The sequence below is a fragment of the Ochlerotatus camptorhynchus genome, unplaced genomic scaffold (genome assembly GCF_037179485.1).
Source record: "Ochlerotatus camptorhynchus isolate MF236.1 unplaced genomic scaffold, CSIRO-AGI_Acam_v1.1 ptg000209l, whole genome shotgun sequence".
NCBI lineage: Eukaryota > Metazoa > Arthropoda > Insecta > Diptera > Culicidae > Ochlerotatus > Ochlerotatus camptorhynchus.
The window spans coordinates 9,466-28,136 of NW_027040699.1; the positions used below are offsets into that span (position 1 = coordinate 9,466).

Sequence of the window (18,671 nt, forward strand, 5' to 3'; positions counted from 1 at the left end):
TATGTTTGATTGTCTCCAATTTGACATGAGATTTTTACATCCAGTAAGTGTTGCTTATTAAAATTGCATTTTTTTTAATTAACAGGCCTTTAATGGAAAATTCTCAACTGCAGTTGGCACACCGTGAACGGATCTGTCAAAAACTCTCTGACAAAAAGAAAACAACAACAAAATCACCACCAGCTGAGCTTTGTAAGGTGACACGCACACCAGCGCACATCCCTGAACGGAGCACAAAGAGGAAAGGCAAACAAGTCAAGTCAAAAAATCAAATTAGTTTTCAGAGTCTCGGGGCATCAGCAAGACAAGAAAGACAAGAGTCAAGAGCTTCAGTGAGCAGCGAGCTGGTTTTCCGTCGAGTGGGTATCTCTCCGTAGTTCCGTGCGTGCGTGCGTGTGAAGCAACTCTGATTAAATTTTCATTTCGGTATTCGGTTCCGACTTCTTGGACTTCTCAAAATACATAATATTTGCTCGAATTTTCCGGCTGTGCTGTGTCGATAACAGAAGGGTTCTTTTTCTATTTCATATAGGCAATAGAGAAGTGAAAATTTAATTGTCCTGAACCGTAGTGCACCCATCATCGCTCTACTGACAAATTAATCCGGACAGTAATTTGCGGCTAGAGGATTCTATAGTGGGATAAATAAATAGAAGAGATAAAAATATCCAACCAGAAGAATAAGGGTACAAAGAGTCTGTGAGAGCTGGTTCAGTGGAAGTGGAAAGTAGTGCAGCAGCAGCAGAAGTAGCAGTAGCCTGAGGGGGTACACACAACTCAACTCACACAAAAGCGAAAGAAGACAGGCCGCTAGGGGAGCAGGACAGAAAAGGTTGGAAGTTTTTGGAGCTGTGTAGTGTAGTAGCCTGTGTCTGGTTGATAAGTATTGTTGTCGGAATCGAGCGTCTTCGGATGAGCTGTTGAAAAGTGTATTTTGGAACAGCAGAAGGTAATCTTCGAATACGAATCCGTAAAGAGAAAAATTGACCCGCGACGACGACGACGACGAAGACGAAAATGTCCATCAGCTGCAAGTGCTTGAATATCGTAGTGAAGCTGGTGGAACCGGAAGCCGAACATCTGGAGCGGTTCGATCTGGAATCGTACCTGATCAACCATCGGAATCAACAGGAACCAGCGACGGCGGCCACCACAGCAGCAAAAGCGACGACACCCAGCGACGACCATTTTCTATTTTTCAAAGAGGTGAGTGCTCCTCCACTCTTGGATTCTTTTTTCATTGCCTATACTGTTGTTTTTTTTCTCCCTTCTGCTGGTTGTGTTGGAACATATTAAACGAACGAACGCTTTTCCTTTGGCTTGATTTCGAAGTTCTGACCGAGCGGCGCATAATGTCCGGAATGTCATCACCGGAAAGTGATCCTGGTTTGGAACGATTAGTATACAGCTCGCCTCAGCTTCCTCGGGTTCTGTTTTTTTTTTAACTCTGCTATTTATAGTAGGATAGCCGGCATTTGCATTCTTAACCGGACAAGATTCCATCGCAATGCCCCAGAATCGGGACAAGATAATGGCAAGTGGAAATAATATGGGCAATCATATAGGAGGAAAATAGAGATTGTGCAATTTGAAGCCAAATGTTGATGGAATATTTAATACCATGAAAAAAAAGACGACAAAGAAACAGAAACCATCACAAGGCAGTGTTGCCAGAGGTGATCGGTTTGGTTAAATTTAAAATTACTTTTTGCTATCAAATTTTCTAGTTTTTCTTCAGTAGGATATCATTTTGGTTACTGGTTAAAATTACTACGTAGTTTTCACAGTGTTGTTCCGTTTTTGTGAATTCACTATCTTATTGGCATATGATTGTAAACATATCAAGTTTAAATCATGTTTCAAAGTTTCCTTTGTAGAAAGGTACGAAGTACGAAATATGGATTACAGAGTCTGTTCATCAGTAAGTTCTAAGGTCATGGGCAAAAAAGCTAGTCATCATGAAATTTTTATGACGTCTTAGATTGTCACAGAGATCTTGATATTTCTTAGATCCTAGTCCTAGAAAAATAAAATGTTGCCTATGTATGTGATCTTCATTTTTCTTTCAAGGCTAAAATATCAAAAAGCTTCCACGCCCCAGAATTAAAAAAAAAATCACGGGTCATCCCAGAATTTTCTAATTTTCTTTACACCGATAGCTTGCAAGAATCCGGAGCTCAATTCTATGGGAATTTTAGGAGTATGCTAAAAGGAAGATTACAATTAAAGCTGTGAATAATTTCAGGGAACTTCGAAGGAACACAGAAAAGAATTCCTGCAAACTTCTGACTTTTGTTTATTTGTTTATTTGTTTGTTTGCACAGTATAATACTACAGTCACAAACGAAAATAACTAAGAAAGCATTGTCAAGTTACTAAAAATGTATAAGTATTAAATTTTACACTTAGCTGTTGGGCGTCAAGCGCCTTCGGTCAGCAAAAAAGGCAGAGAATCTTCGGCAAGGAATATTCCGTGTCAAGTGAAAATCGAACATCGACGCTACTCAGTTGAACACTCGCTGCAAGCCGTGAATAGCGCTCCCTAAGCTATAATTAGTTCGAAGAAGTGGAAGTCTCAGCATAAGACTGTTGCGTAGTTCTCGAGGTTGAACATTAATGTCCTTGCAGAGTATCGGCGACGGTTAAGGCTCTGAAAACATCTCTTCGGATACGTAAGGGCTCGACATTGATCAATTGGCAGCGATTCTCGTAGCTTGGAAGGCGAAGTGGGTATCGCCAAGGCAGCTTACGGAGCGCGAAGCGAAGAAAACGTCGTTGCACAGACTCAATTCGCTCGGCCCCATTATTGTAGTTCGGGCTCCAAACTGCAGAGCAGTATTCCAACGTAGATCGTACGAGAGAGCAATAGAGTGATTTCAAGCAGTAAATGTCCGTGAAGTTCTTAGTAATCTTGAAGACAAAGCCAAGCGTTCTGGACGCTTTGTCGACGACATACGATATATGGTGTGAGTATGTCAGCTTTGAGTCTAGAAAAACGCCTAAGTCTTTCACGCAGCGCACCCGTTCGATAGTCGTGCCTAGTAGTTTGTAGTTGAAAATAATCGGTTGTTTCTTGCGTGAGAAAGTAATGATTGTACACTTAGCTGGGTTGACCACCAGTCGGCTTGGACTACACCAGTCAGCAAAGATGTCAATCTGATTTTGGAGAGAACACAGTCGGCGAGTGAGCGGATGCGCAGAAAAACTTTCAGATCGTCTGCAAACGATAATCGTGGCCCTGTGATAATATGGTGAACGTCGTCGAAGTAAAGGAAAAATACCAATGGTCCCAGATGGCTACCCTGAGGTATACCGGATTTTGCGCAGAAGCTTGCTGAGTGACAAGTACCCAAAGTTACTATCAGTTGGTGCTCCGTGAGGCATGAGCGAAACCATCTCAAAAGATTTCTACCGAACCCTAGCCTATCAAGCTTAGCGATCGCAATTTCGTGGTTCAGCTTATCGAAGGCTGCCGTAAGATCTGTGTAGATAACGTCCGTTTGGGTCCGAGCAATCAAACTGTCTGCGATGTAAGACTTTAGGCACAGCAGGTTCGTAGTTGTGGAACGCCCAGTTATGAATCCGTGTTGATCTATACTTAGATATTGCTTGCAATGCGCATTTAGGGGCTCTATGACAACCAATTCAAAAAGTTTTGATACAGCACTCAGCGACGTGATTCCCCGGTAGTTGTTTACGTCGCGATTGCTTCCCTTTAATGAACAGGAAACATATCCGCAGTCTTCCAGCAAGACGGAAAGAAGCCGCTGGAAAGAGAAAGATGGAATATGCGGCGCGCAGTGGATCTAAAGAACAAGTGATGTTCTTTTTAAGAATAATCGACGGAACACCGTCGGGTCCAACCTTAGCAGAAGTCTTAAGTTTAAATGCTGCTCTAGAAATCGTATCTGTAGTGGCTTCGACAACGCTGCGCGTTTAGTTGACCAAAAGAACATTACTGGCCGCGGAAGTAATGAGATTAGCGGAGAGTTGCTCGTCTTCAAACATACTAGCAAATTTGGCTGAGAACAGGTTGTCTTGTTGATTGCCAGCAGATTCACCATTAAAAATCATGGAAGAGGGTAAGCCGACTTCCCTGCGTTGCTCATTTACGAAGTTCCAGAAGGATTTCGGGTGTGATTTTAGAAGCCGTTGAATCCTCCTTTGATAGCGTTGAAAACAGAGACGACTTAACCGCTTATACTCGTGGTTGAGTCTGACATAGTAGCATTTCACCGGCAGTGTTCGGAATTTAGTAAATCTTCTGACAGCAGCCTTCTTAGTTCTTTTGAGCGAGCAAAGATCTATAGTCATCCACGGGACGCGAAAGTCGATATGGATGATCTTTTTGGAAACGTGCCTGTCAATGACATATGCCAAGAAGTGAGAAAAGGTTTGTGCAGCAATGTTGACGTCTACAGGATCTAGAATATGCTCCCAATCTAGGTTTAGACAGCATATGGACAATACTGCGATGGTCAGCTCAACGGAAGTCATATGACACGTTTGGAGTGCTGATGAAATCATGGACAATATTATTTTCGATCACGATAACTAAAGCAGGGTGATGATGCACTTCCTTGACTAAAGGTTAGGGTGCCGTGGAGAGGAAAGGAGCTGTATCACGAGCACTCACAAAGCAGAGATCCAGGGTACGGTTGTTTTCATTCAACAGACCATTGATTTGTGACAGAATTGCGGTACTATAACTGTACAGGAGCTGGATGGTTCCAACGTGGAAAGATGAACGCTCGTGATCAGTACAAAAGAAACCACTATGGGTTGGAGTCCATGCAATGCACAATGTTAAATATTTTTTAATGAAAAGTCTAAGCAATTTGCTAATTCACTGCAAGCGAATTCTTAAGATACTTTGTAAACGGGATAGATCAACTCTGTTGTGAGTTTAAAATATGGTACTATGATACAAATAAATTGACTTTCAATTTTTTAAACAACAATTACAGCGTTAGCTATTTGAAAGATTTCAAATTCAAGACAGATTTAAAGACAAACTTTGTTTTAAAACGTTTTTTTTTGTTTAATGAAATTTATTTTAATTAGCGAAATGCTGCTTCGCTTAGTGTAAAATAAACATTGTCAACTACCGATAGTACATAGATGGATCCAAATTTTGTATGAGTGTGGAATTTTGAATTTTTAAAATTGATTCTTCTAAATGTCGCCTATTTTCATAAGATTGTATAATTGATTGAATTTTTGTTGATTTTAGAATTAGATTTATATATTAATAATTTTGAAGTTGTTGTTGAACTGATTATTGATTCTATAACATTCCCCCGAAAACCATTCCCCAGAAAAGTATGCCATGTATTAGATTGACTATTTTTGTTTATTATAGGCACTCCTGGAATCTTTTTTCGCGTATATAAAAAGAAGAGAAAAACTTCTTAATAGATCATTCCCTTCTTTGAAAATATAAACGATAAAGAAGGGAATATTCCCTTCTTTTAGTATATAAAAGAGAACATAATTTATTCGTTAAATATTTGAAAATATAACAAAAGAAAATAATTAATTCTTTGGATATACGATCAAGAAGGGATATTCCCTCTACAACTCAGGTCGAACAATTCTTCGATAAGATTTAACAATTTCCGACTGGTTGAATTGGATTGCATAATAGACCCTTTGACTTTTTAAATAAACACGAAAACTTGAAAGTTGTCTTTTTTCCTAAAGAGCCATAAAATGGCTTGGAATTGATAAATACATAGTTCCATAAAAGTAAACGTAGTGTACCATCAATAGTAAAGTGAAACTAATCAGAGAGTTTTATCATGAAAAATATATGAAATCAAATGTGTAAAGATTATCGAGAAAATTGGTATTCAAAAGATGTATTATTCAGTGTTCAAGATACTTGCGGACCTGTTTATTTATGGACGCCTGTTCTGTAATATAAAACTTAAATATAATATCAAAAAACCAAAAAAAGTGATAAATTACTATTTTTTTAATTTTTTAATAAATTACTAATATTTCTGGGGAATGTTATAGAATCCATTGAATTGACCATCAAAAAATCCCGTAGTCCTACGTCAATATAAAATGAGGACGTGCCTTAACTTTTTAAAATTTAATATTACGTTTACTTTTCAACATAATAAATATGTGTAATGATTCTCAACGATTCTAAAATACCATGATAAAATTTACGTGCCATGTTGAGCAGTGATACTGGCAGTCATAATCAACATTTAAAAGTGTCCGGATTTGTGGTATTTGTCGACCTAAACTTATTCATAGCTGTTTATATGAAACCGGGAATTTAATTTCTTACAACCAATAGACCACCCTGCGTCCGTTAAAAGTAATAGAAAATTAAGACTTTCAAAACATTTAACCATCATGTATTGTGCCTGTAAAATGCATTCATGAACTTCAAAAAATTACATTAAGATGCTAAATTTTGTAATCAGAATGTGTTTCACTAGGCTTCTTTTCCAACCACTGACTTATTGACCAGTTATCATATTCTAAAAACACACGCAGTACACAACAACCTCATCAAGCTTTGCCACGTAACTTTCGTTAATAAAACGCAATTCCCCGAATTCCTCAGTGCGCCATCAAACGACCATTAAAATTGCATAACTATTCCCACCCCTGGCAATGGCAGCACTGCCCGGATTCCGGCTGATGGTCTATTATACATGCAAACATACATAATATGAGAAGAGGTTAGAATCTCAGCGGGGCCTACACGGCCCCACAGTACACACAGTGGTGTGTAAGTGGAAGAAACCGGGCAGCATGCTGGGAGGCTGGCTCTGGCGGCGGAACGGCAAGAAGGGATGTTATTTACGAAACTTGCGAGAAGCTTATAAATATAAATACATTGTACGCGCTACTGCCGCTTACAATACAATCATAGGGTGAGGAATAATGTTGAAGGCAGTGTCATAGCACAACCACACTGAATAAAAGCGCAGTCGTCAGAGTGCGGGGATGGCGTGGAGAACGGCAACAACACGAACCAAGTGATAATAATTATTCGTCTTGTGCTCTACGCCGGGATAGAAAATTACAATCCATCGAAAGAACGAAAGGCTTTTTTAAGGTGATGGACGGTGAAAGAACCGGAATTCGATGTACTGGAGCCATCAACCGGCCGGGGAATGTAAGATTCTCTTGTAGTTTTGTTACTGAATTAAGTGGGAAATCTGTAGTGAACTGTTGGTCAAAATTATATTAATTGATTCACTTCCTACCAATGCAAAGTTATGCAGAAAGATGCTTTTGTAACTTCTGACCATTTTTGGGGGTTACATTTTCTTTCACACGATAAGAATCATGTGCAGAAAATGAAAGAAACAGATAGGACCTACTTTGAATGGCTTCATTTGGGTCTACTATTTATATCTGTATTTTGGGTAAATGGATCAGAACCGTTTAGCTCCTCTGGCTTATTGGTATTCATCGAATTAACCGATGGTTATCAAATTCAAGAACAACATGTGAAAAGGGCATACAAGCTTTTTGTAAACAAACCTTCTTATGCCCTTTTCTCGCCACCCATATGACACCAACGCAACCCATCAATTTACCCCCTAAGGCATACAAAAGTTTGTTTACAAAAGGCTTGTATGCCCTTTTCACATGTGGCTCTTGAAGTGTGGTCTGTCAACTATTCATTACGAAACAGACTTTAGCAGTCTAAAAACAATACAATGAACTGATCTGCCTTAAAAATTAATGCTTTTTTAGTAAGAGATGAACTAGCCTACGGCTAAAAATCTCTATAATAAAGCAAAAAAAAAAATGCCATTTAGTTTTACGCTACATAACAGTTTTTTTTTTTGGTTTGGATTTTAACCAGTGGCGTCACCTTAACCTCAATTTATCTGTTCAATAACTCTAAAAATGTAAACAAATAAAACAATGAATACAAATCAGTAAAACTAGAAGACCCTGTGACCACTTAATTTTGGCTCCAGAAAAGATAAATTAAAGTGAAAGAATCGCATTTTAATAATCAATCTGTCCTCCTTTGGCCTTCAGAACCTGATGCAGGCGCTTCGGCATGCTCTCCACCAGGTTCTTTAGGTGCTGTGGATTTAGCTCTTCCCAGGCGCCCTCCAGGGCTTAAAAATAGTTATTTTTATTGGCAACACCAGTTTTGTAAACCCTGGTATCAAGAATCGCCCACAAATTCTCGATGGGGTTGAGGTCCGGGCTTTGTGGAGGCTATTCCAGCTGTTTGATCCGACAAGACCGGAAGAAAGACTTGGTCTTCTAGACAGTATACTTAGGGTCATTGTCCTGCTGAAATACGAACTTCTCTTCAAGGCCCGTCTGGATCAGCGAAACCTCCAGATTTTCCCGCAGGATGTTGATGTAGGAATCTGCCGTCATTATCCCGTCGATCTTCACGAGGCTTCCCTCTCTACCCCACGAAAAACACCCCCAGACCATCACATTTTCTCCTCCATGCTTCACCGTGCCTTGAATGTGGCGCTCCTGAAGCTCCTCAGCCGATCTTCAGACACACGAACCCGCCGCTTTCGATTAAACAGCTCGAACCGTTTTCCAGAACTCTAGGGGCTTATCAGCATGCTCCTTAGAAAACTTAAGCCGTTTGGCTTTGTTTGCCTTGCTGATAAATGGGCGCTTCCGGGCAACTTTGCTATTCAACCCCTGTGCTACGAGACGGCGACGAACAGTTCGACCGGAAACTGATAGCTGAACGCAGTGGCGTCGCGTAACCTCACTTTTTACCTGTTCAACAACTTTGAAAACGTTATTTAGGGTATGTTTACATTCAAATCAGTTTCAAAAGGCATAGGGTCTTCTAGTTTCATTGATTTGTATCCATTGCAACCAATATTGTTTTGTTTGTTTACGTTTTGAGAGTTGTTGAACAGGTAGATTGAGGTTAGGGTGACGCCACTGAGCTGAAGGGTTTCCTAGATCTCGCGGACAGTTACCTTCGGGTTCTTCTTGACTTCTCGCATGATCTTGGTGTCCGTTCTCGCAGCCGTTTTGCGCTTCCTGTTTCTATCAATTAAATTGTATTGTAGGGCCGGGTGGGGCAAGAGTGCCACAACCTATAATTTTGGAAATAAACATGTTTTCAATGCTAATTCACCCATGAAACTATGAATGGTGTTCCTATGCAGCATTATAGACAGTTCTGTCCAAAATGAAGTATTAAAAAAATTGCAAAAAATCATTTTGTGCTGATGTGTCAAAAATCGAAATTACTGATAATAATTAAACATCATAAAATAAGGATTTTGTAGTTTCCAAATATTGTTTTCTACAATTCCTGCATTTAGGCATCACTAATAATTCCCTACAATTGGTCAAAAATAATTTTCTTAAAAATGAACCTCACACGGGGCAACAGTGCTACCCCTTATTTATGAATAAAATTGTACAAAAATGTAAAACAAATTGCTTCATTGCCCATTTAAGTCTTTGGTAAGCTACATAAAATATCAACAACAATAGTTTTCATTTGATTTCATTGGTAAACATAGTTCATTTGTTATGTATTGAACAATATTGTGAAATTCAATAGTTAAATAGAGTAAACAATAACAGTTGTTGCTAGCATGATTAATAATCAAAAGGCTATGTTTACAAACAAGCATTAATCGATTTCACTCAATTTAAGGCGCATGGCCCTTTTGCTCCATAGGGGTTGGCATATATAGCACGTACAATTGTTAAGGTGGCACTCTTGCCCCACCCGGGTTGAATCACACTACTGTTCAAAACAGATGGATTCTAAGTGTTTGCATTTCAATGCGATTTGAATTACTTGTTCTCGAAAACATTAGTTGTGACTTCATCCCCATCAACAAATCTCATGTATGAAAAAAACTGTGGCCCAGTGATATCGAACGAAGACAACGGCAGAAGCGCACCCCAACCTTCCAGGATCGAATTCCAAATCAAACCCATTAAAAAAGGCATGTAAGTTCTGCCCTCGGGCAGCTTTGTTTATATATTTGTCGATTCATGTTGAGCATGAGCATGATTGACCGCCCACGGCTGCTACTCTGTTATTGCCAGACCAGCTGTAATTACACAGAGAACCAATAGACGATGCTTGGGACTAGCAATCATCCTCAATTGGTGATCTAGAATTAGGCAATACCAGCGCCAGCCGCGCCTGAACGCAGGTCAAGAAAGGAATGGGTAGGAATGTGTTGACGTGACACTCGCTTTGATGGAAGCCGAGAAGTCCTCTGCACTCCCACGAGGAATCACAGGGATGTTGGGTAAGAGGGTTGGGTTAGCAGCAGGGTTCATTTTGGCAAACGATAAGCTGAATTGATGTCCTAACGATCGTATAATGCGAAGGAGCTTGGGATTGAACCCACGGTCTTCTGCTCAGTAAGCAAAAACGTTTGCCACTAGGCAGACGAGCTCCTTTTTAATCATTGACGAATCTTGAATGTGGATGGGCTTGAGATTAGACTCACGATGTTCTGCTCAGTAAGCAAAAACGGTTGCTCTAAGGCCACCAAGCCTCTCATATCACATTATAGTGTTACTCAAGTTTTGATAAGGGGCTGTCCATAAACTACGTAGACAGTTTAGGGGGGGGGGGGTTGATAATTATCCACGGCCCATACAAATTTTAATTTTTTTGTATGGACAATTGTCTACGCAGGGGGAGGGGGGGGGGGTCAATAATCCCAAAAAACTGTCTACGTAGTTTATGAACAGGCCCTAACTATTCAAACCCAGCATCGATGACAACGAAAAGTTTTACAAAATACACGATAAACAAGCGATCTTACCATGCATTTTTAATATGAAAGGATCTGGGACCGCGTTTTTCTCCTCAGTAAGCAAGCCACTGCAACCGACGATCTTTGAAATCCTAAAACTAAAAGCTACGAAAGAGTACTTAGGCCTTCATTAAGATCCACTTTCACGCGACGTTCAATGTTTCGATTTTCTCTTTACGCATGGTTCAGACAATCATAACAAGCTATGACCGACGTGACGATTGTTTAAGACCTGGTTAAACAAGCTATTCATATGAAATTACGTTCTCAAATTTCACTTGGAATGTAATGAACAACAGAAATAAGCGATAATTCATATTTTTAGCGGTTGATGTTTAATTTTAAATATACTAACGGTACTGCCTACGACTACGACGGCAATTGCGACAGCGACTACGACGGCGCCTACACACTAATCCAGGACTCTGTCGTTTGGTAAATTTTGAACTACAGAACTGTTCGGTAAAAGTTTAAAAACCAGTGAAAAATCCAATTATTAAAAAAATTATCCCGAACTTGTTCAGTTTAATGAAAAATAAAATTTATAAATTTTCTTGATTTCTCACGTGTAACGGTCATTTGAAAATTTTACCGAGTTGTTCTGCTGTTCAAAAACCCGGTAAATTCCTACCGACTTCGGTGATCTGAATTAAGTGATTACGACAACGACAACAGAGAATTTGTAACTTACCGTTTATCTAGGATAAACACCTTTGTTAGTAAAATATCTAATAGCAATTAGCTTTGTTGTAATACTTCCTGTATTGCCATGGTGATCTGGGAGGAGGTTCGCATCTAGTGCTTTCCCCAGGAACCGTTCACAGCCACCAGCTACCGCCCGTCCAGTCTTGGGCGTATCCAGCGAGACATCATTCAGCTTACTCACAATCTCCGTCACTCGATGCAAATCGCAGGCACACTTACGCTAGTTACAAAAAAAAAACACCCGTGCAAAGAAACGGGAATGCACGAATTTCACCACACCCAACTGCGAAACACGTTCAGAAGCACTTATGGTACACTTTCGTTCGAAAATACTTAATTTTTTCAAAAATAGTTGCGAGTGAACCAACATCATCACCGCGTAAATAAACTAAAATTTTAATTATCACTCGCGATGCCACAAATTTCTGGACCGGGAGAAAAAATCAAACAACGCGTTAAATCTTCTGTTGCTAGCAAACATGATGAATCATGTTTTCTTTCTCGATTCTAAGGCCGACAACATAGTAGAAGCGATTCGAAGCGATTCGATTCGTTGGCAATAAGCGGAGCGCTTGCGTGAAAGCACCCTCTATGAGCGTTCTATGGGAATCGCCCAAACCAGCCATAGTGAAAGCGATGCGAAGAGGTGTAAAGCGTTCAGCAAAGCGACAGAGCTGTTCGTGTTGTGTTTTGACGCCTTCGAACGCAAGTGGACTGATTCTAGTGAGGAAAAATGGACACCGAAAATTTGAACAAATATTTTGCACTGCGCGCGCGACTGTAATGTTTTCAAAAACGCTTTCACTATGTCCTAGGTTGCTTCGCTTGCCGCTGCATTTCGCTTTGCCAATTGCTATCGCATCGAATCGCTTCGAATCGCTTCTACTATGTTGTCGGCCTAAAACTTCTCGGAAAGCGAGAAAACCACCACTCACACACGTATAACCGTCCGGGAGGCAGAGTGCCAGCGCTAATCCGGCAAATGCAGCCGAAAACTATGAAAGCGAATGCACGCACAAAACAGAGAACAAATTTAATACACAACCGTATCCAAAGGCGTTCGAAACTTCGTTCCTATATTTGTCGATTCATGTTTAGAGTCGATAAAGTAGAATATTTTAGAACATTGAATTATGATGTGCAAAGCTTTTGATATTAACTTGTGAGGCACATATAATCCAAGTATGTCACAATTCAAATCAATAGTGTTCAGGCATGATTCAAAGCATAAGATTCACACGTGAAATGGATGTGTTTCACAATAAGATGATGATCTGTAGCATTTTTTGAGTGTACAAGATTGTTTGAAATAATGTTTGCTCCAATTTTGCCCAAGATATCAACCCTCTATCTCGATATTGTAAAACAAATCAATTTAGCATTTCACTTTAGGAGGATTAATCTCAAAACTCATATCTTCAAAAGATGAAGCATGAACTTTGCTGAAGACGTCATCAGTCTAAATCCACGTTTTCATGGTGCTATAAAATAGACTTTTAATCCACTGTGCATCTAACCATCGACTTTATCGACTAAACGTTCTCAACTGACAGTATTTACTATCGATTGGAGTTTTCCGTGTTGTACATACCTGCATAAGTTTGATATCATTCGAGTGATTCACAAACAACAAGGTTTCGATGATTTGCAAACATGACAGGATCGTAAATATTTACTCACGTATTCCATCCAGGGGTGACCTGTGCACTTGCATAGTTTACAATACATTTAGTACATGTGCCCCGGGAGGCATTGCAAGCTTGTGCTTCAATCTGATTGCAAACAAACTGGGAGCAGATGTTATTTAAGCTTCATTTACAACAACGGGCTGATGTAATTGGTGGGTAATAAGATTACGAATGGAGTTACGTATTACAGTCAATTCTCTATAACTTGAACTTCAACGGTGTACTGTGTTGATCAACATATCGAGATAGGAATTTCAAGATTAACAATTGAAATCTTAAAACTATAAAAACTAAAACTAAATCTTATCTAAGTATAAAGGGAATTAATCGTTGCAATTGAGGATTGTAACGATTTTTGCCGGAAATTATTAATTATTTTGTTGGACATTTGTGCTAAAGTCTCAACATTCGAAATTCTATGTACTTCGGTAGTACTGTACCAGGGAGGCAACTTCAAAATCATCTTCAGAATTTTGTTCTGAATTCTTTGAAGTGCTTTTTTCCTGGTAGTGCAACAACTAGACCATATTGGCACAGCGTAAAGCATGGCCGGTCTAAAAACTTGTTTAAATATTAGAAGTTTATTCGTCAGGCAAAGTTTGGATTTCCTGTTTATAAGATGATACAAACATTTTATATATTTGTTACATTTGGCTTGAATGCCCTCAATGTGATCTTTAAAAGTTAATTTTTGGTCAAGTACTAATCCAAGATATTTCACTTGGTTTGACCAGGAAATTGGAACTCCGTTCATAGTGACTACTACTAGGTTTCAAAAACGAGTTGAGTTTTGGAAGCGTTGGGAGAAATCTTCCATTTTTGTAAATAAGAAGAGAAAATATCTAAACTTTTCTGCAGTCTGCTGCAAATAACACGAAGACTTCTTCCTTTAGCGGAAATGCCTGTGTCATCAGCGAACAAAGATTTGTGGCAACCCTGAGGCAAATCAGGGAGGTCCGAAGTGAAAATGTTATACAATATAGGTCCAAGAATGCTACCCTGAGGAACTCCTGCTCTAACAGGTAGTCGATTAGATTTGGAATTTTGATAATTTACCTGCAGAGTTATGTCAGTTAAATAATTTTGCACTAATTTCATAATATAGAGTGGAAAATTAAACTTTTTCAATTTAGCAATCAAACCTTTATGCCAAACACTGTCGAATGCTTTTTCTATGTCTAGAAGAGCAACTCCAGTTGAATGGCTTTCAGATTTGTTTGAACGAATTAAATTGGTATTTCTTAAGAGTTGATGAGTAGTTGAATGCCCATGGCGAAATCCAAACTGCTCATCTGCAAAAATTGAGTTCGTATTGATGTGAAGCATCATTCTATAAAAAATTATCTTTTCAAAAAGTTTACTTATTGAAGAAAGCAAACTTATTGGACGGTAGCTAGAAGCTTCAGCCGGATTTTTATCCGGCTTCAAAATTGGAACAACTTTTGCATTTTTCCATTGATCAGGAAAGTATGCCAAATGGAAACATCTGTTAAATAATTTTACCAAGAAAGACAAGGTACTCTCTGGGAGTTTTTGATGAGGATATAGAAAATTCCATCATCACCTGGAGCTTTCATATTTTGAAACTTTTTAGTTATAGACCTTACTTCGTCCAAATCGGTCCCCCAGGAATCATCAAAAATATTTTCCCGAGAGAAAATATTCAGAAAATCCCGAACAACCTGATTCTCAATAGCACTAGTAAGACCCAAACTGAAATTATGGGAACTCTCGAATTGTTTAGCAAGTTTCTGAGCTTTTTCCCAAATTTGTGATCAAAATTTTACCACCTTCTTTAAGCGCTAGAATAGGCTTTTGAGTTTTTTTTTTTCAAAATGTTTGTGAGTTTCCAAAAAGGTTTGGAACTCGGGTCTAATTTAGAAACATTATTTTCAAAAGTTTTGTTCCTCAGGGCAGAGAATCGCTTTTTAATTTGTTTTTGCAAATCCCGCCAGATAACCTTCATGGCAGGATCGCGTGTTCTTTGATATTGTCTCCTACGGACATTTTTAAGACGGATCAAGAGCTGAAGATCGTCGTCTATTATAATTGAATCGAATTTAACCTTGCATTTTGGTACTGAGGCAGCTCTTGCTGCAACTATAGAAGTAGTCAGAGATTCAAGAGCATAATTGATTTCATCTTTGGTTTGCAAAGGAATGTTTGGATCGAAGTTATATTCTATAAATGTTCGATATTGCTTCCAATCAGCTCTTTGGTAATTGAAAGTAGAGCTGTTGTGATTACAAATTATTTGGGATATTTCAAAAGTTACTGGAAGGTGATCAGAACCGAAGTCAGCATGGGTAACCAATTGGTTACAAAGTTGACATGAATCAGTTAAGACCAAATCAATAGTTCAGGGATTTCTTGCAGAAAAAAAGCATGTTGGGCTGTTTAGATATTGAATAGTGTAATAACCTGCAGAACAATCATCAAACAGAATATTACCATTGGAATTGCTTTGAGCATTATTCCATGAGCGGTGTTTTGCATTAAAATCACCAATAATGAAGATTTTAGACCTATGACGGGTAAGTTTCTGGAGGTCACCCTTGAGAAAATTCTTTTTCTGGCCTACGCATTGGAATGGCAAATAGGCAGCTATAAACGTTTTTGTTTCAACAGAAACTCCCAAAGTTTCAAAAACATTGGTTTCAAACGAAGAAAGAATTGTATGTTTGATTCGTTTATGAACAATGATGGCAACGCCACCACAGGGTCCATCAAGACGATCATTTCTATAAATCAAGTAATTTGCGTCCTTCTTAACCTTATGGTTAGGTTTAAGAAACGTTTCAGTTATAACGGCAATATGCACGTTATGAACTCTCAAACATGGAGTTAGATTTAAGCATATCAGAAATCATGTCAATTAATGAATTCTGTAAAAATTCCATTTTAGGGGCAGTAATGCTTCCTAAGTCAAAATTGTCAAAATTTCCGTTAGAACGTTCGTTAGTATTTTGATTTCTACCCGCTGCAATAGCAGCATAGGTAGCTCCATTAACTCGCTGAACATTGTTAGCAGCGAGGGGAGTAGGTACAGATGAAACATTTGATGCAGGAGTAATATTTGTACCTCCGGGTACGAATGTAGAATTTGTTCCTCGCTGACCGATGTTAACAGCAGAGGAATTTGTACCTGGTCGGGAACGTGGAGCGCTTCCTACCTGTCGCTTAGAACGAGATTGTAGGATCGCTTTGCGAGTCTTACATTCTCAAAAAAATGGATTTGTGGTTTTCACCACAATTTGAACATTTAAATTTCTTAGGATCTTCCTTCACAGGACAGTCGTCCTTTGCGTGCGAGGAATCACCACAATTCATGCATTTAGCTGGCTTGTAGCATTTTTTTGTTCCGTGACCCCATCCCTGGCACTTACGGCACTGAGTGAGGTTTTGGAAATTTGCTCCAGTCTTCCTGCAGTGTTCCCACTTCACTCGGACATGGAGCATAAGGCTAGCTTTTTCTAAGGCCTTAAGGTTGTTTAGTTCACTAGACTTGAAGTGAACTAAATAAAAATTATTAGAAATCCCGTTGCGTGAATCGCCAGGACGGGATTTCATTTTCATTTTGATTACTTGGAGTGGCACAACTCCAAGTAATGTTGCCAGTTTCTTCTTTGATCTGATCCAGGGATTCACCACTGGGCATTCCTTTCAGGACAACCTTGAACACACGTTCAGTTTTGGTGTTGTATGTAAAAAATGTGTGCTGCTTCTCAGTAAGATAAGTAAGATACTTGAGAAGACATTTAAATCCGTCCAAGGTTTCAGCCAATACATTCACCCCGACGTCCAATTTGTAGTGAAAACTTAACTTTCACGAAGTTCAAAAGATCCATGCGAAGAGCATGGAAATCGGAAGTGGTTATCACAATAGGGGGAATCTTTTCCTTCTTGGCATTAAGCCGGGAAAGTTTACTAGAACTTTTCTTGGATGATGGATCATTCTCATCATCCGCGAGCAAATCAAATTGATTGCTCAAATTAATTTCATCAGAAGGGGGATCAATAGTTTGTCCTTTTCTTTGGCGGCAGTAAATTTTTATCCAAATCGACTTCCAAGCAGATTACTATAAGAATCTGAAGGATCGAAGAGGAATTTTCCAATTCGATATCCAAGAAGGATTACCTCGGGTAGGGTCCAAACAAGGATCGAAGAGGAATAAGAGTCAAACAAGGTTGAAAATTTGAAAAGTGCTGTTTAAATTTGTTGTAGCTTTAGGTAGTAGTAACACTTCCTTCAGCAAAAAGCAAATAGATCCGCACGGCAAGAGAGCACGATGCGGCTTCAATATAATCTTCAGATGGTTTGTGCACAGTCAGTTGTAATTAACTGACTTCAAATTTTGGAAGGATGACCAGGACCCGATTTGGAACCGCTTAAGCACTGTAGAGCGAAAATTTCAAATTTCATATAACTCTACATATTGTAGTCAAATTACGTCACTCTTTTTTGCTCTCATAATAGTATTTCACTAACAACCGAATTATTGTTAAGTTGTTAGAGCGTCCCGATTCTGGTGTGTCCAGTCCTATTTTACAGTAGCCGCGTTCCTGTCCTCCATTTAGTGGGTCAATCTGCGTGGGTTCGGCGACTAGCATGTTTACTTCCTATTTTTCAGTATTGTTTACTCATTTACTAGTAGTAAATATGCATAAAAGAACGAGCGACGAGCGCGTGCTGGTCCACAGTGACGAATAAATCACTACGAGTGGACATCAGCAGACAGAGGAGGGGTGGTGGTTGGTGATACCGTTTTACATTTTTGTTCTTGTCTTTGATACAACAACAACAAAAGCGCAACGCTAAACACGACAACACCGTATGACATTCGGTCGGAGAAGGTGGCACGGTTGACTGACCATCATCGTTTCGCCGCGTGTGCGCATCCAATTGCAACCCTCTACAATAAATAAATAGAGACACACAGTTCAACAAAACGGGTTTACTCGCAGCGCAAGCAACAAAACAGGTTCCAATTGCAACAGTTTTTTGACCATCAAAATATAGAAAATAAACATTCGAAAGACGCACGAAGAAAAACAAAAAAAAAACTAAATGCGACCAGTCACGCGTCGTTTTGTTGATTGTATCTTCGAATCGAATCGAAGCAGGCTTGGCCCAACTACAGTATCAAGGAAGGCAAGCAAGAGATAGAAGAGTAAACGCTTGAAACAAATGCTGCCTACTCCAACTGATTGACGATCGGTGATAGAGATAGTTTCACCCGCGTAATTTATTGATTTACTACATGCAAGTTATTCGGGTATTTAGTCACCTGAACGTAATCTGTGTTGGAGTAGCTCACGTACTTTCACACGCATGTGTAGGTACAATGAATCAATATTCAAAAAGAATTAACCAGGATGTCAGAACTTACCAACTGTTCGATTGATTGGATTAGAGTTCGTATGAATTCACCGTTGCCTAGTAGGATAACTGACGCCACCAGCCAGTGCAGAGATTTGTCATTGTCATTGAAAGATTTCACGCGACATT

At 39.3% G+C, this 18,671-nt stretch overlaps 1 protein-coding gene and 1 long non-coding RNA gene across 6 annotated transcripts in view; one reads left to right on the plus strand and one right to left on the minus strand.

Moving 5' to 3' along the window:
* The first annotated feature begins 303 nt into the window (after positions 1 to 303).
* Positions 304 to 18,671, plus strand: part of PRAS40 (Proline-rich Akt substrate 40 kDa) — a 73,913-nt gene continuing 55,545 nt past the window's right edge. For 3 of the 5 annotated variants that reach the window (XR_010517729.1, XR_010517730.1, XM_065224226.1), the window contains exon 1: positions 305 to 1,206. Coding sequence is in view for 3 of the 5 variants with exons in the window: in XM_065224226.1 (XP_065080298.1) it covers positions 1,018 to 1,206 (189 nt within the window). In the remaining 2 variants the exon portion in view is untranslated. Of the gene's footprint in view, positions 1,207 to 18,671 lie in introns of all 5 variants that reach the window. The other 2 variants (XM_065224227.1, XM_065224228.1) reach the window with 2 other exon arrangements.
* LOC135703060 (uncharacterized) lies at positions 8,157 to 8,705 on the minus strand. Its single transcript, XR_010517728.1, has 2 exons — positions 8,437 to 8,705; positions 8,157 to 8,391 (listed from the first exon to the last, which is right to left on the minus strand). It is a non-coding gene; the product is annotated as an uncharacterized LOC135703060 (long non-coding RNA).